The following is a 26,171-nucleotide window of genomic DNA, read 5'->3' on the forward strand; positions in this document are numbered from 1 at the left end:
GCATGCACTCTTCCCTCGCTCAAAAGCCGGAATAATGGGTTCGAATCCCACTCAAGACATGGATGTTTAGTGTTTGTGTGTGTGTGTGTGTGTGTGTGGGTGGGTGCGCGCAAAGCCCTTCGCGAATGCTTGTAGTAGTTTAACTAGCCAAGAAATGTCGTGCACCACAGTGTACCACCCTCTTTAACATGCTAAACTCTACATTCCTCCCACAGAGGGTTTCGTATGGTTCTCACAGTAAACAGCTATTGTTTCCCTAAACAGCATTAAAAGGTTCATTTTTATAGCGGAGACCTCGTACGTCTCATGAGCTGACTTATCTATTATTTAGAAGAAATCCTGCCTTAAAGGGCTAATTTATTTGTTTCTATGTATTCCTTCTCCAGCTTATGCCTCATTCTTGTTGCGGAATGAACCCGCTGCAGCCTGAAGCAGACCGCAGTGCAAAATTTGTACAGCAGCTAGATGTTATGATACAACGAGTAATAAATAATATTGTGATCCACGCAGTAATACACGTTAATGAGGAAAGGGCAAAGTGTTCTGTCAGAGTGTCGAAATGCTAGGCAGTACAGCATTTAGATTTGAATTCGCTATAAAAGGATAGTCCGCCTGAATGTTTTGCTTTTATAGAAATGATCCCTCATTGTTCACTATATATTCATTGTTCTTTTATCGATGAAACACACCTGTGTGGTACGACCTGATGTGTTATAAACGTGTCTGCGCTCATGCAGAAATAATAAGCAGCCACTTACGGCGCTCTGTCCCGCATATGTATAGTATGCCGTTATATGAGTTGTTAACGGCGAAAGAAAGGACCTAAGAGACAGGAGCAGAATGGTGTAGCTCCAAGAAACAACGTGAACGTAATTGTTTCTACCGTTTGTTTCTTGAAATCGCCGAAAATTTTGGTACGAAGTGTTGTTAATACAGTCAGTTATGCCTGTGAATGCAATTTGAACACAGATATGCATATGCTGTTCAAAATATTTTACATAGAATGATCTAAAAAGAGGGATTGCCTTTAACATTAAGAACTTTTTTTTTGCCACATATTGAAACAAGGTCGAGGTTTGACTTTCATAAAAAACAGTGAATTTTCATCAGACATTCATATATATACTGTACTATACTATATATTTTTTATTGCTAGTGGGATGGGACTAAGTCCCTTGTACTGGGGCCACTTCTGGCCTATTGTACCAGCCCCAGATGATAGGTGAGGGTGAGGATGATTGTGGAGCAATTGGTGAATGAAGATTTGCAGGAGAAACCGAAGTACTCGGAGAAAACCTGCCGTGCGCCACTTTGTCCACCACAAATCCCACTTGACCAGACCCCGGGATCGAACCCGGGGCGCCGCGGTTGGAAACCAGAGACTAACCGCTTGAGCTGTGGTGCGGCCATATATACTGTATTACTATTTCTTAATGGTAGTTTTTTAACTTCTTTTTTATTTACAACCCTCAGAACTAAAAGACAAATTCAGTTTTGACAAAAAGAACGCATTTCCTGGTTTTCATATTGGAAAAATATTGGGTCGCCTTATCTTTGGACTTATTTGGTAACTAATTTCATTCATGCGTATCAAGCGAATCCTGTCATTGTTGCCTTGTATGTGATGAAATTGTGTCAGCTCTTAGAATTTGACATCCAACTTCTTAACTTTTACTCACCCCCAGCCATTGCCAAGGTCAAGGAAATGTGGCTCTACGCATCCACTCCCTCATGTATCTTCATGACATAGTGCTTAATTATTTAAGCACAGGGACAACTTTGCCGTTTTGTCTTACATCTTAACTGTCATTCCATTATATACAGAATTACCAGTAGATACAGTATGCGCCAAAAATACAGTACTGAAATGAAAAGATACAACTGTCTATTTATGTCAAGGCCCCTTGCAACTTGTCAAATCCTGAAGAAATGGTCCGATCACCATTTCCCTGTAGCGTTTTTGGGTGACGGTAAGAGCATTGCTTTCCTCATCCTCAATGAAATAGGGGCCTAATATACCGTGTGCTGAGACGGCACATCATACCGTCACACGTGTACTGTGTAGCGGTTTCTGGACGGTAACATCTGGCCGCTCAAAACTAAGGAAGCGAGTTGTCTGGCGACCACTTCTGTATGAGAGGAAATAATACTCAACTATGAATACTTTTTCCTCCGAGAGACCCATTTCCAACAACAATTGCACAACACAACTTCCTTTTCACTGCTGGGAACACGTGCGGCTGGAGCTATGCCCCGTCGACAAGCGCACATGCTCGTTCTAGATGCGCGAGTTTCAGTACTATAGTTTTTGGCGCATACTGTACTAATTTTTGTGATAGTTCTTCATTAATAAGAATATGATGGTGTTTATACCGTCGTGTGAAGTTGGGAAGTATGGGCTGTTCCGATGACGTTTGTATCATTTAAAATTTCTGATGACATTCAGTCTGCTTTCACAGTAACTCGTCCCATTTTGTAGAGACTGATGACGAAAGTTTGCATTTCAGGCTGTTACTGCCAGTGAATTTGAAATGCCTCAGATTATTGGTAGTTGAATTTAATGCACATCCGTCTTGCCTCAACACTTCCACTCTCTTCAAAAAAAGAAGAAAAGCACCCATTTAACCATCATCAAGCACGCTCGCCATTGGCTTGTGCATTTTGAGTTTCAAACAATTAGATCTTGTAAGTTTTATTACTAGTAAATGTACTCATGGCATCCTGTTGCAGGTTTAACATCAGTGTTATGACGATGCTTAAAGTTATTGTTGTACTACCAGAATATGTTTTATGGTAAGGTGAAGGTAAAGTTGTCCTTGTGCTTAACTAGTTAAGCACTACGCCATGAAGACGTATGGGGAGTATAGATCCACATTTGCTTGATCTCGGCACTAGTTGGAGGTGAATGGTCAGTTTCACGCCCCGGCCGCTTTACTCCCGAGAAAGTGCCCCCGGTACCCATTGTATAGGAGCTTGGGTGGACCCCAGAGCCGGTCTGGACGATTGGAGAAGTGAAAATTCTTGACCCTACCGGGACTCAAACTCCCACCACTCGGTCGCCCAGCCCATAGCCAGTCGCTGTACCGACTACGCTATCCTAGGTGCTATATATTTTGTGGTTGCTATGTTAATTTGCAGTCTTCCTAAAAAGATCACCCCAGTAGAAGTGCTTGCATCTCAAACACACAACGTTGAAAAGACCTACAATGAATGGTGCAAATGCCTGGCCTAGATTTTACCCAGGATCTTATGATTCTGAAATAGTTGTGGTACCCATTTGATCACATCATTTGAGTGATATTCATTTAAAAAGTACAGGGATATGTGGGTCTCTGCTGCCATTCTGGCCATTCCTAGTTCTTCAAAAAAATTGTCAGTTATGCCATTGATGTTGTCCCGAATGAATTATGGGGTGGAGAGACAGCCAACTGAATAGCAAGGTTAAAGAAATCTGAAAATAAGTAGCTGTGATGTTTCCGGTTTGAGACTGCAACTTTTCAGACTGTATTGCAGCTGGTGCTCACTTTCAAATTAAAAGAAGCCTTCCTGTGACATACCTATCCCTGTAAATATTTAAAAGGACAGACAGTCAAATCAAGTAATTAAAAACCATTACAAATTCTCACTTCCAATTCTTCTCTGCAAAGAAAACTATTTATGTCTCACAGCAACTGAATTCCATAAACTTAGTTTTAATCTCTTGAAATTCCCTTCTCTTGCAATAGAAGTACAGTAAAATATATCACTTTTAGAAATATGTTACTTAATGAGTTGGAACCTGGCCTGGTACCAGCTGTCCTGTTTAAGGATCTGTATTTTTTCCCCTAAGTCACTTTGTGCAGATACCAGGATACTTAACATATATATAGGAGTTAGGTTAACCTTCACACAACAAATATTCTCACTTTTAATGTTTTACAGTAGGCTTTTTATTCCTGCTACATGTTTCGATCGTACAAGACAATATATAATATAGGAATACGTTCAGTTATTGAACTACCGATACAAGACAATCATCAGGAGTTTGCTACCCCATCCATCCAGTATTATTATTCTTCTCTTATGATTGAGTGCTATAATACCTACCCAGTTGATAGACATTGTCAGATATCTATTAACGAAAAAAGAAAGTCTTCAAATCAATGCAGATATGACTTCTTTGTTGTTGCAGGGAGGCACGCACTGTGGTACTTAGCAAAGGCAATACTGGATTGGGCTTCAACATAGTAGGTGGAGAAGATGGTGAAGGCATCTTTGTGTCATTCATTTTGGCTGGTGGTCCAGCAGACTTGAGTGGAGAGTTGCGACGTGGGGACCAGATTCTCAGTGTAAATGGCATCAACTTACGTTCTGCCACTCATGAAGAGGCCGCACAGGCGCTCAAGGTAATGTAGCACATTTGTGAGGAGCATCACAGCGCTGAGTTTAAAATGCTAGGTGATAACGATAGTACATTATATACATGATATTAGGTGATAATGATTACACTTGCTCTAAAGGATCTGAACATAATAGTCTGCATATATTCCTAGTAAAATATGTATAAATTTCACTCTCAATTTACCACTTGCAACTCTCTTTGCAAATCATCTATTATTGTAGTTACAGTATTGAATGCTTCCAAGGTGTAACACACCGAAATCTACCAAATCATGTACCATATCTGTATAAAGTAAAGTAACCATATGAAGCTCTGCGATCTGTAATCTTTTGTAGTGTGTAAAACAACAAAATGGTGGACACATATCTAAATTTAGTTTTCAGTTTGGTGGCAGTGACTAATGAACCATTTAATCAGGCATGTGAAATTGGCATGGAAGTATATAATAAACATACCTTTGAATTCTGTTAGAAATGTTGCAAGTCATTCAGAGGTAGTGACAGTGTGTAACTGTAAGGTTATGTCTCACAAATTTAACATGTGAAAAATCAATACTTACATATTAATAAATCCGTCCCATACGTCATTACTGTTGTTGTTGTCATATTGGTAGTTTTTTTTATTACCTTTATCACCACCACCTCATTTAATCATATTTTAATTAGCCAAACAAGTTGTATGTGTATGCCAAACTCAATGGTATATTGTCACACGCATTTGTGTGATTATAGATGGGGTATGGATTGGTGAATGACTTTATTGACCACCTATATACTCGTACACCACTTGTAACTACACTGTACAGATCACTGATACACACAGACTAGTGTTTTAAGTCTACACGTATTACAGCCTCCACTAGCAGTTTCCTGATAATGTATTCTAACGGTGGAGATTCTTCATCTTCCATGGTGATGTCATCACCCGCTGGTTAACACTCCATACCTGGCCTCTTGTCATTTGTCAACTCAACTACAGTGCCATCTCTTCTCAGCCTTGTTTGAGAACTTGACTCAACTGTCATCCCTCAACTAACTGGGTCCTAGTCTGGCGGCCATTCCACGCCAACCTCATAGTCTTCTCTTCACAGGCAGACTTTCAGCTAAACTCTTGTCAACTGTCAACTGTCAACTGTCAACTGTCAACTGTCAACTCTCAACTGAACTATCAGATTCATCAACCAACTACTTCACTTCACTTCACTTCACTTCACTTCACTTTTCTCAGTTGAACTGGCCTCAGCTGGCCTGGGGTTCTCAACAGAAAAAACCGGTTCCAATAATCACCCTATTATTGTCACAGGTGGTGGCCTAATAATAGCTCAGATGTAGTTCACGTGTTTACCGACTGTTAACAAGTAACACGTGTTCCTTCTCACAAGTCTTGCATAGCAATGGTACTACGCATTACAATATTGTACAATTAGGATTTTTTGAAGTCTATGAATAGGTGATATACTGTCCCATTGCACCCCCCTTTTTTTTCTCTAGTTTCTGATGAAGACATGAAATCTGATAGAGTAGTTAATCTGTTCCATTGAGACTCACACTGATGATCCACAGTAGTTTCATCTATGTGTGGACTTCACCTTGAGAGAAGGATACTGAATAAAGTTTTGTATGAATTTGATTACATTAATAACTACAGTCAGTTTTATCACCTTTTTGTAAATATGTAAAATATTAGACTCTTTCCACTCCTGAGGCAGTTCTTCCTTATTCTGAATAGAGTTGATGAGCGTATGGACCTCAACTATACTAATACTTTCTCATCTTTTAAATAGCAGTTTCAGCATCAAAAGGACTAGGCTAAGGTACAATTTTTCAGCTGACATATGCTCTTCTTTGATAAAGCCATTAATCACTTTTGTTTTATACATATTTAATTTGAAATACCTTCATAATGTGATGTTTGTTATGTATTTAGGGTGCAGGCCAAACTGTGACAATTGTAGCCCAATACCGGCCAGAAGAGTACAACCGCTTTGAAGCAAAGATCCATGATCTGAAACAGCAGATGTCCCAGCAGATCATGTCTGGCACCCTCATGAGGACCTCACAGAAACGATCTCTCTATGTCCGGTGAGTTTGTCACATAGCAACAGTAACATCAACTGTTAAAAGAAGCATAGAGATATGAAACTTAATTACAGTGGGTCATGTAGCCTGAATTCTTTTTCGGAAGGAAGCTGTGTGGAAGAGGGTTCCTAGCAGTTGCTGGTTAAGTTTCAGGAAGTGTTTTCAGAATATTGCTAATTACCACTTCCCTGCAGTAATTAAAAATTTGTTCCAGTTTTCTTGGTACTGAAAAAGTAGTCCAGTTACTTCCCCATTTTTATGTGTGTACACACACTTCTCCGTAATTGTTTTTGATTTGAATACTCTCTGTATGTATTTAAATTATCAATATTAGAGTTAATTTTACCGACCACACAACACGTTTTTTATTATTGTCACATACATGTTTCGACCTCAAGAGGTCATCCTCAGGTGTACAAACACAGTTGCACAATCACACGCAATCACATTCGTTTTTCCACTTATTTCGATCCTGTATCCTGTTCAGGTCCACGCTCAATAATATATGTCAAGTTCTTCTTATAAAATACAAGTTAAAATACAAATGTTAAAAGTTAAAATTTAAAATTTAGTTCACTTTAACTAGTTATATTATTACCACTTGGTTAAAAAGTTCATGAGCACATCAGGGAAATAAAAACGAATGGGCAGAAATCAAAATTCACCCAACATATATTGGACACAACGCATAATTATCACACCATAGACAAAGCAATGGAAATACTCCACATAGAAAAGAAAGGAAAGATGCTGAACACACTGGAAAGCTTCCACATATATGAATTAACTAAGCAAAATCTACAAATGAACGAAGCTTTAACTGATAGTTACAACCCAATTTATGATATCCTAATAAAANAAGAACTTGACATATATTATTGAGCGTGGACCTGAACAGGATGCAGGATCGAAATAAGTGGAAAAACGAATGTGATTGCGTGTGATTGTGCAACTGTGTTCGTACACCTGAGGATGACCTCTTGAGGTCGAAACATGTAGTGTGACACTAATAAAAAACGTGTTGTGTGGTCGGTAAAATTAACTATAATATTGATTAAGTACACAACAGGATGCAAGAAACAGTTATATTTAAATTATGTTTCATATTCCTCTTCATCAAACAGATGAAAAATGTTAACTGAAAAAATTGTAGCTGGGAAGCAGAATTACTGCCTGGTATAGAATTAAAGAATTATTATGCATATTTCAGGAAATGTGAAACTTGATTGAAATAAAATTGTGTTGAAAGTTTGAAGTGACGTTGGGACTCATTCATTGTATATTGATATATTAATTTGAGTGTACCCGGAGATCAAAAATATGTCTTTACAAGTTATGCATGAAATGTTATGTCCTGTGTTGGCACACAGCTCTAAGGTTCATTCATGAAGATTGATGAAACCAAAATTTCAGATAGCAGGGATATTATGGTATGTTATAAATTATGAGCGCTGAAAAGCATCAGTATGCTAATGTAAGAATTTAAAGTCATATTTAAAGCAATAAAAATATTTTTTAGTATTTTTTACAATACAAACCAATACACTTGTTTCTTTCTTCATCTCCTATAAAGAGTTAGTAATGGACGGTATACAAGATGAGCAAAAGGAACTTATTTACCATTTAAAGATTACCGAAGTATGCTCAGTTGAAGAAACAGATGTGTGTGACTAATATGTGAAAAATATATTTAATCTTGGTGTTTTGATCTGTGAATATTGTGTGTCAATCGGATGACATATAGGGAAAAAATACATATTAATTTTTGTGTGTGTGTGTGTGTGGGGGGGGGCAACTGCTAACATGTCTGGTGCTGGGAAAAGGAAAGCTTCTGCCATTGACATTGCACATGGTAACAAAGATACTTCACAGGCTTCGTAGAATCACCAACACTGTATCTTATTGATAAGTGCATATTTTAGCTACCCAATTGTTGGCCAGCCTTCAGTTACATATCTTTCATCTGCTGAAAAACAGATTCAGTGTGGAGGTCATTTTATGTTTCTCTCTATTGTACTTTTGATGATTGTTATGACTTTTATCATCTTATGTAATGTTGTATATTTTGTCTGTTGTACAATTTGCTATTGTATGCATGCTGCTTTTCTCTCTTCCAGAGCTGTAGGAACCTAAATATATACCATCTCATGTAGTGTCGTATATTTTGTCTGTTGTACAATTTGATATTTATGTATGCTGCTTTTCTCTCTTCCAGAGCTGTAGGAACCTAAATATATACCATCTCATGTAGTGTCGTATATTTTGTCTGTTGTACAATTTGATATTTATGTATGCTGCTTTTCTCTCTTCCAGAGCTGTAGGAACCTAAATATATACCATCTCATGTAGTGTCGTATATTTTGTCTGTTGTACAATTTGATATTTATGTATGCTGCTTTTCTCTCTTCCAGAGCTGTAGGAACCTAAATATATACCATCTCATGTAGTGTCGTATATTTTGTCTGTTGTACAATTTGATATTTATGTATGCTGCTTTTCTCTCTTCCAGAGCTGTAGGAACCTAAATATATACCATCTCATGTAGTGTCGTATATTTTGTCTGTTGTACAATTTGATATTTATGTATGCTGCTTTTCTCTCTTCCAGAGCTGTAGGAACCTAAATATATACCATCTCATGTAGTGTCGTATATTTTGTCTGTTGTACAATTTGATATTTATGTATGCTGCTTTTCTCTCTTCCAGAGCTGTAGGAACCTAAATATATACCATCTCATGTAGTGTCGTATATTTTGTCTGTTGTACAATTTGATATTTATGTATGCTGCTTTTCTCTCTTCCAGAGCTGTAGGAACCTAAATGTTTACTTTACTTATACATGCTTAATATCTGGCACTTCAGTTTTGAGTGATTTTAGGGTTTGCTTGAATTAGTGTCTTATTTGTATATTTTCCTATGCCTGATTCATATCTACAAACACAGAAGTTATTTGGGTATTCTTATACTTATTAACAATTAACCTCACAATTTGAATTAATACAGTAACCTCTGCAGTCTGATGATAAGGTACACTATTGGGTTCACCAGGGATGTTAGAACATAGGTCATGGGGGGCATCATCATGTAAATGAATGTTATGTGCCTCTGGCCCCCCTCTCCCCTTGCTTTGGTCATCTTTGTGATTTATATCACCAGTCCTGTTTAGCAGTGACCTAAAAAGCTAAAGTAAGTCATTAGATATGGATCAGTCTATGGTCTTTGAGTCGCCTAAAAATTTTAACTTTGCTAATATTTGGATTATAAGCCTTTATGAGGGGCTGCAACTTGATACTTCAAGGTGGGTCCATATATATTATTTGTAGTTACTAGAAATTAATATTACCTTTAATGTAGGTACATCCACAAGGCATACGTGTGCAGCGAAGTGGAACTCTTCTTGAAAGTCTTAAAACAACAAAAATTTTATTCTTGCCTTAAGAGTAAAATGCATTTGAAAGAGGGGAATTGAAGAAGCTGTGATTTAAATATGCGGTTGGGATGAAAGCTTTCTGGATTTCAGTAATCACAAATTATTTCATAGTATAATTTCCATTGATGACTGAAGAAGTGTATGTGAAATCACTGAACTCTAAATCATCTTCAAATTATATTATGTAACAAGGCAGTGTGATTAGTATGCAAAATTTTGTTGTGTAGTTAGCTAGCCTTACATTTAGAGTCACGCCATAGCTCAAGCGGTTAGTCGCTGGCTTCCCACCATGGCAGCCTGGGTTCAAACCCGGGTCTGGTCAAGTGGGATTTGTGGTGGACAAAGTGGTGCTGGGGTAGGTTTTCTCCTAGTACTTTGGTTTCCCCTGTCAATCTTCATTTCACCAAATTCTCCAACATCATAATCACATGGGCAGGTACGATAGGCCAATCAGTGGCCGCCATGCCAAGTGAACCCAACTTGACTCGTCCCCCCACTATGTGAAATTAGCCTTGCATGTAAGGCATAATATGGTAGGTGAATTTTGCCTTTCAGATGGACACTTTCCATCCCGTGGGATCCACTGTCAAAAAGTAAAACGATGTATGCGATGTTGAAATGAGTGTAGGGGAGGCAGAATAGCCAAAATGTTGTGGTTTTGCCCAAACTCTAAACTGCAGAAATGTATTATACGTGAAATATCACTAATTTGAGCAATAAAATTGAAGGAAAAGAACATACGAATTGATAACTATAATCATTTTGAGTAGGTATTGAAGGTGTTTTCAGGATACCAACATTTCCTGCCATCATGTATATTTACTAATTGTAAAGTTAACTCTTTATGATTGCCCTCTCCCTCCAGCTTGAGCCTCTTGTCTCAAACTTGCTCTCTTTATATTATTTTGAACACAAAATCAGGCCTTTATTAGAAGTTGGCACCTTACAAGTATTTTATTTGTTAAGGTAAAGCATTGAAATTGCAATTATTGCAGTCTTACTATTGTTACATGTATGAGTGACTATAACTGGATTTATTGAACACTTATACACACAACTTGTAACTACAAGTAGCTGTAGCGCTATTGCTAGTTCAGACTTTGCAGTTCACTAAAGTCTTTTCAGTCTGTTGTGTCTTCACCAGTCTTCTGGCAACTGCTTCCAGCAGGGGGGGGGGTCCTGAATTGCCCCCATGCCCCAGCTACCAGCATCTCACAGCAATAGCTCTGAACTACTAAACCTCAGCAGTCATCTAACACACTCACCAACCCAAACCACCAAATTCAGTGGGTGCAACTGCAGTCTGGTCTGAATTATGTTTATTATCTCTCAAATTATATTCATTTGCAGTAGCCTGTGAAGAAAACTGAAATTTGGATTGTGGTGTTTATGACATTAGCATTCTTAGTAATCGTAGATCACTGAATTTGTGCCGTATGAAAGAGTAATTGTTGTAGTTTTGTCAGTTGGGTGATTTGAGGAGACACTGAGTCATTTTTTAAATGACCTTGACCTGCCTCATCAGCTGTTGGTATTGTAAAATTACAATCTCACTGTTATATTTTTAACATACTATTTGTTATATGATCTTAACTTTAACTATATGAAGAAAATTCAGACTTTAGCTGCTGATAGAATTTGTAACAAGTAAATAGTTTGCAAGCCAACAGTTGCATGTACCTCGTGCTCTAATATTGACACCTTCAGCTCTACTCTGTTGATAAAATATTTTCTTTTCCCACTTTTTTGTTACAAATACTTCCTGGGACCCACCAGCGGGTCGTGACCCACCAGGTGAGAACCACTAACTCAGGGAATACTCTTCTGTCAGTTATTCAGATACTTCTCAGAAAGTAGAATATAGGCAAGGAATGTACCATTGGTGGTGAGAAGAGGTTAAGCAAACTGTTGTTAGTGTTTGGTGATATATACTACTATTACAACTTAGAGCAAGCAAGTGGCATAGTTTTAACATGTGTGATTACCTTAGGGCTTTGTTCGATTACGACCCAAATAAAGATGATGGGCTACCAAGTAGAGGATTACCTTTCCACTATGGTGACATCCTTCATGTAACAAATGCAAGTGATGATGAATGGTGGCAAGCACGGAGAGTCCTTGCCACAGGCGAGGAGGAAGGTATGGGTATTGTGCCATCCAAACGTCGTTGGGAACGGAAGCAGAGGGCACGAGACAGAACAGTCAAATTTCAAGGGCATGTGCCTGGAGGGGTTATCCTTGACAAGGTAAAAATATATACTGGCATTTATGTGTAACACCATACATTCTAGTCAGGTTTTTAATACTTAAGCCTGCAGAGTATGCAGTATTTATTTCAGACCTGAGTGTGTTTTATTGTGATGTATAGTTGTTTAAGTAAAACAAATTTGTAAGGGCAGGTGATGAAATATTACTTATAGAACAAGATCTGTGACACTGATAGCAAAATGTTCCAGTTAGAGAGATTCTTCACATCTTGTGGAGCATCACTTTGAATTATTACATGCTTCTGTCTTTGAGTAGTAAAGACAGCACATATCGTACATACATACATACATGTGTGTACATGCATGCGTGCATGTACACAGTAAAAAATATAAATATTATATAAACAATTCAAAATGAAGAACTTCAATTCAAATTTTATTGCAAATTAACACAAAAAGGATTTCATTTTTTACAAGTGTTTTAAGTAGTATAAGATTAATGGAAAAGTGCTTGTGAAGAACTCGTGTCTCGAGATCAAAATTGTCAGACGTCATTTGTACACTATCACTGTACACACTGTAACAAGAGGAATGGTTGGATATCCTGTTGATGTAAACAGATTTATGTTTATGGCAGTAACTTTGTATAGGTGCTTAAGATTTCATATTTTAACTGTAGAACATATCTGTAGGACATTTTGGTCAACAGAAGATTTCTAAAAATGTCGTATTTAAAATAAAGAACATGATTGATTAAAAATGTATAATTGAGAGAAAAAGAACCAAATGTATGCCCTTTATGTACATGGTATGATGTCTTCTTACATCAGTAAAATTCAATTTTAACACACACATTTCAGGAAGATATGAAAATTGATTTCACTTCCTTCCACATATGTATATAAGTATCTTATCCAGTCATTTTGTTTAGTACATAGAGAGACAAAGTGCTGACAGCAGGCACCTTGTTTCTTATACTGTGTTACTATATATGTTTAAAGGAATTTTTGTGTTGCTGCTTTTTTTTGGGTTGTTACACAAGCTAGTGCTCCTTTATTTTTCAGTTATATCATGTTTATATTTTGCCTTAAGTGATGTTTTTTGAAGTAAATAAATCCATTTAGTCATTAGACTCCTTGGAGTGGTTTTCATGTCAGTATTCTCTGAATTGAATAGTATGAAATTTATTGTTCACTTAGTGGATATTGGTATATTAACACATAAAATACACATGCTTATAAACATATTACTGTAATTATCTTGTATCATATATATATATATACACTTTGTATAAAGCACATGCAGGAAACTGTGTCTTGGTTGAACATAATTTGGAAGTTTTAAAATTAAAAAATAAATTACAATTGGGCATGGTGGTATATCATGTATCAAATAAATGGACCTCTGGATATTTTTCCCAACATTAAAAAGAATCACGTTCTGGTTGTGTGCTGGACTTAGTCTAATGCTTTGAAATTCAAGGAAACACATTTAAGTTGGAAGTAATGGTTTCTTTATGGTCAAATAGTATACCTGAAAGGTGGTTTCTTGCAGATCTCAGTACCAAATTCAGAAAATTGCACACAACAGTTTTTAAATTCAAACAAAGAAATCTGGACTAGGTGGCGTGTTATATGTTCAGATTCATAGGACATGACAGTGTTAAGGCTAGATGTATGTGTTGTATTAGTTTAAACTTTCTCATTACATTTTTCACAGCAATCCACATTAGATAGAAAGAAGAAGAATTTCTCATTCAGCCGAAAGTTTCCTTTCATGAAGAGTAAAGATGACAAATCAGAAGATGGCTCAGACCAGGAACGTAAGTATATCATGTTTGCATTATACTATACTGTTATATTTCCATACAAGACTGGGTTCTAGTTCCAGAAATGAACTTTACTGCAGAGAGTTGTGTGGTAAGTTTCTTAGTTTTTGACAGCAAGACATAGTTTGTTATTTTTATCACATGTATTGAAATTAACAGGTGAAATGTTGACTCTCAATGTATTTGGTGTTAACTGAGTAATGTGTAACCACCACTGCACAATTTGGACCTAGGTAGTTAAACTATCTTTGATTTTGGGGACTGTAGAATGAATGGTCTGGACATCAACTTTATTACAGCAAGAGTGGTCTCAGTGGGCATGTATAATAGTGGTACTACTCCAGTTCTCACGAACACATTTGCTATGATATTTAAGACAAAGGATTTTGAAGGATCATATCTCATAGGGCTGTAATTTAGATTCTGTAAATATATATTTGCATTAATATAAAAATATATAAAATTACTAAGTTGCAACAGTGTGTGAACTGAGATTCTCATTGCGATTGATATTTAGATCATGGTTTTATGAAATTTAAGCCATGTGTAGGTTATATAATAACCTCTACCGAACACACAGAAAAAAAGTATTTTTTTCTCTTTTGTTCATAACATATTTCAACCACATGTGGTCACCATCATTTGAAATATGGGCCAAATATAATATGGACTGATCAGTTCAAATGTAATAATGTATGAGAGGTATAAATATAAAGAAGCCATTTACTTCCTGGAAACATACCCATCACTTACAATCCAGCTACAGTATAACACACTCCATTACTTGCAAGTGTATCAATCCGCCACATCAGATGTCAACCTTGGCCTCCTCCGATGTTCTACTATGCTATTCAGTCTTCAAGAACTTCATAGTTCAGCACATCAGTCTGTGACTTCAAGAACGTTTTTTCACCTCTTCTTTTAACTTCAGTCATTCTTCAGAATATGATTTATAAAAATCCTCAAATATGAATATAAGATATGTATTCTGGTAGAATTAACCAAGATAAGTATATAGTACATAACAAGTTGTCCTGAGTTCACTTGCAACATGAATAAATGACTTTAAACTCAGGTTTTGTAAAAATTGGACCAGGTCTGACTGATTCTATTAATGCTTTAGTTCCTTTCATATTTCTTATACCTTTTATGCATTGTCGCAGATTAATCTGTGTATGATATAGCCAACTTTGTTGTATTTCACTTGATGATGACAGCATGCAATCAAAACTTGTTGTGAACAAAAACAGAAAATAAGAACCTAGTTTTTTATTCTATGTCTGTTTGATTCTTATTATATAACTTGTAGAAAGACACAGGTAGGATGCAGTCCTATGAAATTAAGTCATGTAGTCTGGTAGAGAGGTACAAACATTTTGGAAGAATGCCTCCTTTCAGGGCAGAAATATAATCTTTTAACAGATTGTTGGTACCAATCTACCAGAAGCTTGATGTTGCATCCCAGAAGACTGTAATCTGAATTGTTAAGAGCCCTTTTGTTTTTAGTAATGAGAAGGAATTCTCCCCCACCCACCTTCACCCGCAAACCATTTTTAGCAGTAGACTTGTCAGTCCACTTTTCAGGTTATCTCGTGGTAACTGAAGGGGTGATTCTGATTCTGTGTGCCTGTCTTAGCTCATTGACAGAGCAGTATGGTTCTTGCATCTTTGAGACCAATTTATTGAAGTGACCCATCATATCTGGTGCCAGCCTGCTCCAGTGTATATTTTAAATTGTTGGATTTGATCTGCTGTTATCCTCAGTGATATGCAGAGGTTGAACAAAATAATGGAAACGCTACAGATACTTTATACATTTCTCTATTAATGTGTTGTTGGGCCACCTTTTTTTTTCTTTCAGTACAGCTGCAGTTGTTCTTGCAATGGACCAATGCAAGTTTGGAACAGTCTCTAGCGGAATTTTATACCATTCTTGAAGAACATCTTCAAGTTGCTTTAGATATTGTGACATGTTGCGCAACGGAGAACCCCTCCCTACCCAGCAGCAATGTGGCAACTCAGGCCACAGTGACATGGCGGATGAGTCAGCGCTCCCCCCCCCTCCGCAGTGACGTAACGCGCAACGCTACGTACCCGTAACCAACTTCCAACAGTGTTGCTATGTAACAGGCAAACACAGCCACTATATAAGAGAGCTGCACTGCCTGCGAGGCGAGTTGAAACATAGCAGCAGTCGTGTTAAGAAGACCCGAACGCGTGGTGACAAGATTTTATGTGACAGTGTGCAATAACTAAGAAGTCACCGAGTGGAAGACTTTGTGTGTGCTGTAGCATAGTTATATTGGGAGTGTGTAATTAAGAGAGATTTGTATAGCTCCCGCCTTATTAATACGTGAAGACTCTTGAAGATAGTGTGAAGAGATTTGGTTGTAGGGTTTATAAATTGTGAAACCCCGCAACATTGTTATAATTAATTGTAGCCGTTACTTGTAGGTTGTTGAATAAACCAATTAACAATCTCTACGGCGTCTTCAGTAACGAAATGCGTTACATTTGGTGTCAGAAGTGGGATTTGGACTTACACACGTGACCAACGAGATTCAAACTTGAAACACGTTATATTTGGTGTCAGAATTGGTTTACGAACTTGAACATGCCTCGATAAATAATTGAATTATTGTGCATCAAGCATCTTACTGCTACAAAATGGAGATGCAGCAAATGATGGAAATGCTTCTCAAGGAAATCAGAGCTAGCCAAGAAAAAACGGAGGCAAAATTGGACACCAGCATGAAAACCCATCAAGAAGAGATGAGGGCAAACCAAGTAAAAGCAGATGCTGACCGAGTGCGGATGGAAGACAGAATGGACGCCAACATGAGATCCTACCAAGAAAAGATGGAGGCCGATAGGAAAACCGGCCATAGAGAATTGCTGGCCTTAATGGAGGCCAACCAAATAAAAGCAGATGCAGACAAAGAGGATTTAATGGCCAAAGGCGGCGGCCGACAAGGAAGAATTGAAGGCCGAAGTGCAATCTGTGCCATCAGAGTTTGATGAGACACTCCAACATAAAATTGAAGCAATCAGAGTCAAGATGGCCGCCTGGCGAGAAAAGACTGCTGCGGAGACAAGAGGAACCCAAGCAAGCACGGCACAAGAAGAAGAGGTCCCCGAAATAATACCGGTCGGAGAGACGATGGCCTGCCAAGAAATGGAGGCACGTCCAGAAGATGAAAAGCCGGCCTTAGTGCACAGGAAACCTGAGGCGGCAGATCTACGAGAGGTACCCGTAAAAGACGCCAAAGTAATGCCGGTCGGAGAACTGAAGAAGAAAAGGCGTAGGGACCGAAATCGACGAAATAAGAAAATTTTGACACAGGAAAATTGCGGACCCCAGAATAAATTGGCCGTCGTTCGTAGGAAGGTGTTCTGCCATGCAACAGTGGCATTGCGTCGAAGGAAAATCATCAGAAAAACTTGGACCCGAGGAGACTATGAACCCTGGATGAAGTTGGCTGCCACCTGCAGGAAGACATCCCGTCGTGCGACAGTGGCACGATGTTGGAGAAATGCCTTCAAGAAGGAAACTCCCCAGGGAACCTTCGGATGCCAGATGGAAAAGGTGACAACCAAGGACGTCATCGGAGGGTGTAGATCAGGACAGCGATCGCACCAAGAAGGGAGAAATTGTAAGAAGACCATCTACAAGATTGTCAGCGTGAAGATCGCAAAGGGAATGGTTGGATCTTCTGTCAGCCTATGGCAACACAAGGATTGGAACTTATGGAGGGATAGACCCCCTCCAAAACGGAAAAGGAGACTTCAAGCAGAGGAGAAACCGGTAATGTAGAAGAACCGGCCTCCCCAGAGAGAGTGAATGTGCCATGGGAGAAAGCGATGGATGAATGGGATACAACTGGATCTTCTGGCGAGCTGAAAGGAAACCGCTCGAGACAAGATGGTTTTAAGAATGGAGCGGTTGTAACGGCTGGAGAACAGATGCTGCAAGAACAGCCTCCGAAGCAAAGGAACGGGGATGCACCGTTAGGCTATTCGGGACAAANTAAGAGAGCTGCAATGCCTGCGAGGCGAGTTGAAACATAGCAGCAGTCACGGTAAGAAGACCCGAACGCGTGGTGATAAGATTTTGTGACAGTGTGCAATAACTAAGAAGTCACCGAGTGGAAGACTTTGTGTGTGCTGTAGTACAGTTATATTGGGAGTGTGTAATTAAGAGAGATTTGTATAGCTCCAGCGTTATTAATACGTGAAGACTCTTGAAGATAGTGTGAAGAGATTTGGTTGTAGGGTTTATAAATTGTGAAACCCCCCAACATTGTTATAATTAATTGTAGCCGTTACTTGTAGGTTGTTGAATAAACCAATTAACAATCTCTGTGGCGTCTTCAGTAACGAAACGCGTTACGATATGTTGGAGGTGGGAATCTGTTCCTCGCTCTGGTCTTCAAAACTGACCAGAGTGGTTCAGTGATGTTGAAATCTGGTGATTGTGCTGGCCATGGAAGATGTTGAAGTTGACCTTCATGCTCTTCACACCGTGACTGAACACTTTCAGCTGTGTGAGTGGAGGCATTATTGTCCAGGAAAACTGCATCATTGTTTGGAGATAACATCTGGACCATGGGATGCACCTGATAACCCAACCTGTCCACTCACTCCCTTGCAGTGATTCGACCAATAAGGGTAATAATGGGACCAACAGAATACTCTACCACGATATTTCTGCCCAAACCATCATAGAACCTCCCTCGTGTTTCACTTTTGAATCAGGCATTTTAGATTGTAGGCTTCCTTGGGTGTTCACCAAACTTAAACTCTTCATGATCTAGGGAATAGCATGAAGGATGACTCATTTGATCATATCACATGCGCATGTCCAGTTATCTGGTGTCAAGTTTTTAGGGTCATGACACCATCATTTATGCTATTGTATTTAAGCATACTAACATATTCTTCATTCATACACTATACTTCCGTCTATAATGCAGCACGTTTATCATCTCCCTTTCTTCCTCATTACATGTTTTAGCTGTATATGGCCATCATCAGGTGTCCCTACTTGCTAAAACTGTTTCACTGTGTAGCATGTGCAGCTTCACTTATGAATGTGATATCTCACACTTAAAATAAATGTGTCCTATTAAAAATAACTAATAATCAAATGAAGCCTGATTAAAATTTCAGTATTTTTGCTTGGGGGCTGTTGTTCTTTTAGCCATTATCCTTGTGTTTGAATTCGTTTTTTCAGTGGCATGGGTGTTGTGTATATATGTAGTTCCCAGTAGTGTTGGTGCAGTTATTACGTATGTCATTTTGACTGTTCTTCGCCCTTCCTGTTAGTAGTATTGTTCTTCTTCCATGTGTATAGGTGTATTCAAACAAGGATAGTAGGATAAAAGGACGACAGCCCCAAGCAAAAATATTCAAATGTTAATCAGGCTTTATTTAATTATTAATGATTTTAATAGGGTATATTTATTTTAATTGTGGGATATCACATTCACATGTGAGAGGTGAAGTTCCAAATACTACACAGTGGAACAGTTTTAGCAAATAGAGACACCTGATGATGGCCATATATGGCTGAAACTTGTAGTGAGGAGAAGGAGAGGTGGATAATAAACGAGTTGCATTGTGGATGGAAGTGTTGTGTGAATGAAAATCGTTTATGCATCTGAGCATTACTTTCAGTAATCAGAGGTTTAGCAATTGCAGCTCTACTGTGGATGTTTTATTTATGAAGCTCACATCAGTCAGTTTTCATGGAAACAGGGTCTTCAAGATGAATATTCAGCTCTGCTGCAGTTCACCTGTGCTGCAATAGTGGTGTGATTTTTCAAAACAGTCCTCAATGTACAATCATCTGTTTCTGTCAGTGTTGATTTTCACCCTCTCTTCCTCTTTGCTGTTACTGTCTTCCCTTAGTTTGTGTATGCTAATATAACCTTAGAAACTGTTGCTCTCAATACACCAAATAATATGGCAGTTTTTATCACAGATGCGCACCAACGATCTGTCCTCTTTCAAAATCAGACATGTGTCCCATTTTCAGATTCTTTCACACAGGCTTTCTATCAACATAATCACTAATACACTGACATGAGCACTACAGAGTGTAAAGAAACAGAAGAACATTCAGTTTTGCCAACTGAAGTTCTTTCAGGGTAGTCAACAAAGAAATGCTATTCCTCAGTTTCTTAGTATTTCCATTATTTTGTTCGCTCCATGTATATCCATGGTCATAAATTGCATGATGCATGGTTACTGAAAAATTTTTCTTTTACAAACCACATAATATGTTTTAAACTTCATTTCTTTTCAGAATCTTTATAAATCGTGCTAAGTGCCCAGTAATTTTATAATGTTTTTCAACCATTTGCTTTACTTATTCCCTGCATTACTACAAATTTTACAGCTACATTTAATATGTGCAGTTGGGCACAGATCTTTTATGCCAGATATGCAGAAATATTTAACCTTGATTGTGTGTGTATTTGCATGAATTTAAGGCTGAAATATTGTATACATTCTAACAATTAAGTGATACCCAGACAGATAACCTGATGCAAAATATTTTTCTATTTTTCACTACTAAGTTTTCGTATGGCTTTGTAACAAATTGCATGTTTCCAAACTATAATGTTTCTATGAAAAAAAATGATAGTTAACATCTTGTTGTACTCTGATTTTGTCTATATAAAATACCTATGCAACAGTAATGCAGTAATTTGAAAATACATTCCTTGAAAATTAATGTGAACCTTCTGTTTAATTATGTTATACGAGTTGTCCAGTAATAAATTTACTTTGACTGATCAAGCAACCTTTCATAACTGTTACAGTAGGTAATCACACCAGAATATGCAGACATCCTGGGAGCATTAATGTATGCATGAGGATAAACTGGACACTCAGCATGCCATGAGCCAGTTAGATTGGCTTAGGGCTCTTGCATTAACACTTCCACAGCCAAAGAGAGCAGCTTATTGTTAATTACTACAACATTTCTGTGAACAAGTGATATGAAATGTGATATACAGTGGAACCTCGCTTAACGAGCATAATTCGTTCCAGAATCTTACTCGTAATGCAAAACACTCGTTAAGCAAACAATTTTTTCCATATAAATTAATGTAAAATATGATAATGCGTTCCACGCTGAAAAAAATACTCAACAAATTTTATTTATGACGTTTATTCAAAGAAAATTATATATACATTGTTAAGGAGCATGAATCGTCCTAATGTTTTCTTCTATGCGGAATGAAACAACCTGGAATGCGAATTTGATTTGCAGAAAAAAAAATCGAAATAATTAGTTTATTATTTATGATACATATCTAATTCTTTTTTACTAGAAAGCTCTCTAGAGACATTTGTTTTTTCCGACGCTTCAAAATTTGGTGAAAATGCGACACAGCATTATCATTAAATACATTTGTAGTGCGCATAGCCACTGCCTCATTAGGGTGATGCTTCTCAATGTACGATGCAACAGTGTCCCATGTTTTCAGCATTGCGCCAGAAGATTGATGCTTTGCTGTTACCTCCTCCTCATCCTCTGACAAACTCTCCTCCACAACTTGTTGCTGTGAAACACAATGCAACTCCATAAGCTCTTCGGTGGTCAGCTCTTGACTGTGCTCTTCCACAAGCTCATCGATATCGTTATCCACCTCCAGCCCCATGATCTTGGCCAAAGATGCAATCTCGTTGACTACAGGCTCCACAGGTACTATCTCAAACCCCTCAAAGTCACATTCGACAATGCTCTCCAGCCAAAGCTTCTTCCAAGCAGAAGTGAGGATTCGATCATCTTGAGGCAGGCAACGATGTGGAAGTGATATTTCCAAAACTCTCTGAGAGTGAGATTGGTCCCTTCAGTCACCTCAAAACAACGCTCGAAGGGTGCTTTAGTGTACAACTTCTTAAAGTTAGAAATAACCTGCTGGTTCATAGGCTGGAGTAACGGAGTAGTGTTGGGAGGCAGAAACTGGATCTTGATGAATTTAAATTCTTCAAGGAGGTCATCTTGTAGGTCTGGAAGATGGGCAGGAGCGTTTTCCATAACAGGCAAGACATGGAGTGGCAGATTCATCTCAAGCAAATATTGTTTCACAGAAGGACCAAACACTTCATTGATCCAATCAGTAAAAAGGTCACATGTCACCCAAGCCTTGTTGTTGGACCTCCACATCACATTTAGCCTGCTCTTCAGGACTTTACACTTCTTGAAGGATTGTGAAGTTTCTGAATGGTAAACAAGCAGTGGTTTAATTTTCAAATCATCGCTTGCATTGGCTCAAAATAGCAGCATGAGACGGTCTTTCATTGGTTTATGGCCGGACAGTGCATTATCCTTTGCTGTTATATAGGTTTGCTTCAGCATCTTTTTCCAGAAGAGACCTGTCTCGTAACAATTAAAAACCTGTTGTGGCAGGTGACCCTCAGAATCTATGAGCTTCTTGATGTCGCCGATGAAGTTCTCTGCTGCCTATGTGTCAGAGCTTACTGCTTCACCGTGCCTTACAACGCTGTGGATGCTGGTTCTTCTCTTAAACTTCTTGAACCACTCACGGTTTCCCTTAAATGCTTCTTCTTCGGCCATTGATGATCCTGGCGTCTTCTTAACGAGGTTGACAAAAATCACTTTCACCTTCTCACAAATGATGTTCTCATTAATAGTGTCGCCTTGCAATTGCTTTTCATTTATCCATATGAGGAGCAACCTTTCAACATTGTCGAGAATACATAACCGTTGCATAGATATTCTTGTCACTCCCTTTGAAGCATCTATCTCCTTAGTCTTGTCCTTGTTCTCGAGGATAGTGCAAATCGTTGATGTAGACCGATTGTATGTGCGTGCTAGATCAGCCATGCTCACACCTCGTTCTCGCTTTTCAATGATTTTATGTTTCATTTGTACAGTTATTTTTATTCTCTTATGGCTGTCTTTGTGCGGCTTTTTCTTCAGGGACATTTTTGCAAGGGTTATTCAACTTTGCACAAAAAAAATCATAGATAATATGTCTGAACACAAGTTTGGAAAAATGTGTGATCACAAGCGACACTAAGATGCTAGCGGAACGAGCGCTAAACACGGACTGATGTAGCAAGCGCACAATCCGGGACTTCCCCTCTCATCACTCATTATGTGAATTGCTCGTTATGAGAGGTGCTCGTTAAGCGAGGTTCCACTGTACCTGTGTTTAAGAGGAAAGAATAGACTTTCACATGTGGTTATTTGAGAAAGTATTCTGGGTTTCTTTCTGTATAATTTCATTATCCTCAAGCAACCTTGGCATTTATAACTGGTAGTTCTATGGTGTGGCTTAGCAGCCAAAAGGTTAATAGAATGTTGTGTATAGTATGTAGGTGGTTCGAATAAAGTAAGTAGAATTGAAAGTGAGGTAGAATTTTATTTGCATGAAAAGCCAGCAAGCATGTACATTATTTATTAATACATACTTAACAATGTTGTTGCTTGTTTGCATTGTGTTGTGTTGTGACATGTGTTTTCTGTTCTCTCTGCATCTTGTAGCCTCACCTACCACCCCAAACAACGATGGTGATCCTACAACAGTACGTAAGTATGCTCCTCATTGCCAAGTATAGTCATGTTCCAGTGCAGTGCAATGTTAATGAATGATGAACTTCTCAGGATTGCGACTATGTATGCATTGCCTCATGTTTTGGTTCAGCATCTTGAGAGGGCAGCACTGGAACTGGGCTGACAGACTTAAGAATATGAAATTTAATGTTTGATATTCCAATAATAGAACTTTGCTGTTGATATAACAATAGTGTGCACTTTGCTTGACTGTTGAAACTGTTTATTTATGTACTTAAGGGTAATTTCCATATAGCTCCTTCTTAAGTTCTTAAAGACTTGATAAATCTTTTTGTTTCTCTTTAAGTTTTGTTAGATAATCTCTGAGAGTTTTACATGTTAACAACATTGGTCTTGCCCATTTTTAGTGCTGTTTCAAGGTAATACCCAAGTTCCTGAAATACTTTATGTATTATGGTTGAAGAATATATTTCTCGATTTAGAATTGTAATTTAACCATTGTCTGAAAAGTAGTGTCATCCCAGAAGCTATAATGTACATAAGTTATTACATAATTTTGAGGAATTTTATTACTGGAGTTGTGCTGGTTATTATATAGAAACCCCAAATAATATTTTAATGTATTATTCTCTCCCATTTCTGATATAGTTGTCTTGGTATTTTATCCTGTGGAGACAGTAAAGTAAGCATTTGAAAATTTTAAGTGGACAGGTATGTGGATATTGTAGACTTCAGTATGTTGTACAGAATACACTTGCACTCTTATTAAAATAAGAACTCACTGTAGGGCAGTGATGTCTCTCTTATTAACTGAGGCGAGGTAACTTGTTATTGTCCAGTGAGAATTGGAGATGTGACAGCATTTAAAAAAAAAAGAGCTGCTATGGCCTAATATTGTAGAACTGGAGCTGTCTTATTTATTTATTTATTTTCATTTGTTTCATGGTGCTTTAGTACCACAGATTATATAGCGTTGAATGATTGAATGATTAGTGAATAATGAATTTTAAAGGTTATGGAAGGAAACAGTGGGGGCCTGTTTGAAATAATATCCTAACATTTGCCTGTAGGGCTGAAGAAAAAGATTGCAGGAATGCTATCCACTTGACTGTGACATTTGAAAAATTGTGTTTAGAAATGATGATGTAAAGTTACATATTTGTGTGCTATAGTGCTCTAAGCTCTCAAAAATAATAATAGTACTAGTAATACCTGTACTTAACTTCAGGATTGGCAGAGGTATTAAAAAACAGCACTACTATATATAAAACAGTTTCTTTTATCCTACTGTATAAACTGAGTATAAAATATGTGTCATTTTTAATATGCATAACAATGACAGTGTAAGAAGTTGTCATATTTTCTGTATTAATTAATAAATTCAAGACATATACAAGAACTAATAATTAGTAGTGTCCCATATATGCAGAAGTTCCTTGCAGTCAGTTATGTATTGTATGCATAGGTTCTGCATTTATAATTTTCATTTTATTTTTTCCAGAAGTATAATGTCATACAATGATGGTAGTATTGATGTTATGCAGAGAAAAACAAATTACATTATTAATTTTTTGTGAAGTGCATATCATGTGAAAACAAATCTATCCAATGTTGTGTTGTAAGGTCTTGGTGAGGCATGTTTTTAAAGAGAATGTTTGATAGAAATTTTTTCAACATCGCTGATGTACATATGGATGTACAGGATGCAGTGAAATATGAACTCCTCATTTCATAACTTGGGTATTACATGAAAGATAATGAATTTGCCCATACTCTGAATGTGTAGTTGTACAGAACTGTGGTTGACCAGCAGAAACAGATGCACGATTCCCACTCACTCCAGATCGAAAGTAGGCGTGTTAACATATCCAAGATATAATGTGTGAACACAAGTTGCCATTGTTTTCATATCCTCTTGATTTTGTTTCAGCTTTCATGCTGTGCTATACACAAGATGATACTCATACGGAAGGTATAGAAAGATTTGATGTTATAAGCATGAAAGCTACTTTTTGTCTCAACACTAACCTGTTTGAGAAATGGGCACTTTATTTTGGTTTTGTGTGTCAGTATTTATAGTTAATGAAATTTTGAATTAAAAGTTTTCTTTCCTCAGAGAGTTGTTGTGGCATTTAAGGTGAAAAATTGTTAAATGGAAAAGAAAATAAATTGTCACAATTACTTAAAACCTGGTTTTTTTTTTTGTGAATCATGTAAATCTGGTTTATTTCCACTTTGTGAGTCACACATAGGGTATCTGCTAAACACTGTATGTCTAGTAGGTTTAGGACTGTATTACTCATGTAATGCATAAAGGATGCAGTTTTAGGAGTAGTTAGTGTTTAAGAGCTTCCTGCATGCCCACTTTACTCTTGTATTATTAGAAATAGTTAAGGAACACATTTTACTAGCTCTCTGATTTATTTTGCGTTGTAAATATGTAATAAATAGAATCATGTTGTCAAGGGATGAACATTATTCTTCCAAATGAAAAAGAAAATACCTTATGATTTTTGGCAATTCATATGATGTGATTTAATTGAGTACTTTTGGTACTGAATTGACTTTCTGTTCTTTTCAGCTAGTTCTTTCTGTTCCTGATGCATGACTATTGAATGTGGAACATGTTGATATAACTTGATATAAAAAACAACATAACCTTAAATATGAAGGTCGTACAAATTTGAATGTG

At 37.6% G+C, this 26,171-nt stretch overlaps 1 protein-coding gene across 1 annotated transcript in view; it reads left to right on the forward strand.

Moving 5' to 3' along the window:
- The window catches only part of LOC111864055 (disks large 1 tumor suppressor protein), a gene marked incomplete in the record, with an annotated part of 824,637 nt that overhangs the window by 779,949 nt on the left and 18,517 nt on the right, over positions 1-26,171 (forward strand). Inside the window, 6 exon segments of the mRNA XM_033751308.1 lie at positions 4,172-4,385; positions 6,308-6,462; positions 11,879-12,134; positions 13,815-13,917; positions 23,450-23,494; positions 25,410-25,451. Of these exon segments, the coding sequence (XP_033607199.1) occupies positions 4,172-4,385; positions 6,308-6,462; positions 11,879-12,134; positions 13,815-13,917; positions 23,450-23,494; positions 25,410-25,451 (815 nt within the window).

This window comes from Cryptotermes secundus, unplaced genomic scaffold (assembly GCF_002891405.2).
Source record: "Cryptotermes secundus unplaced genomic scaffold, Csec_1.0 scaffold655, whole genome shotgun sequence".
Taxonomy (NCBI): Eukaryota; Metazoa; Arthropoda; class Insecta; order Blattodea; family Kalotermitidae; genus Cryptotermes; species Cryptotermes secundus.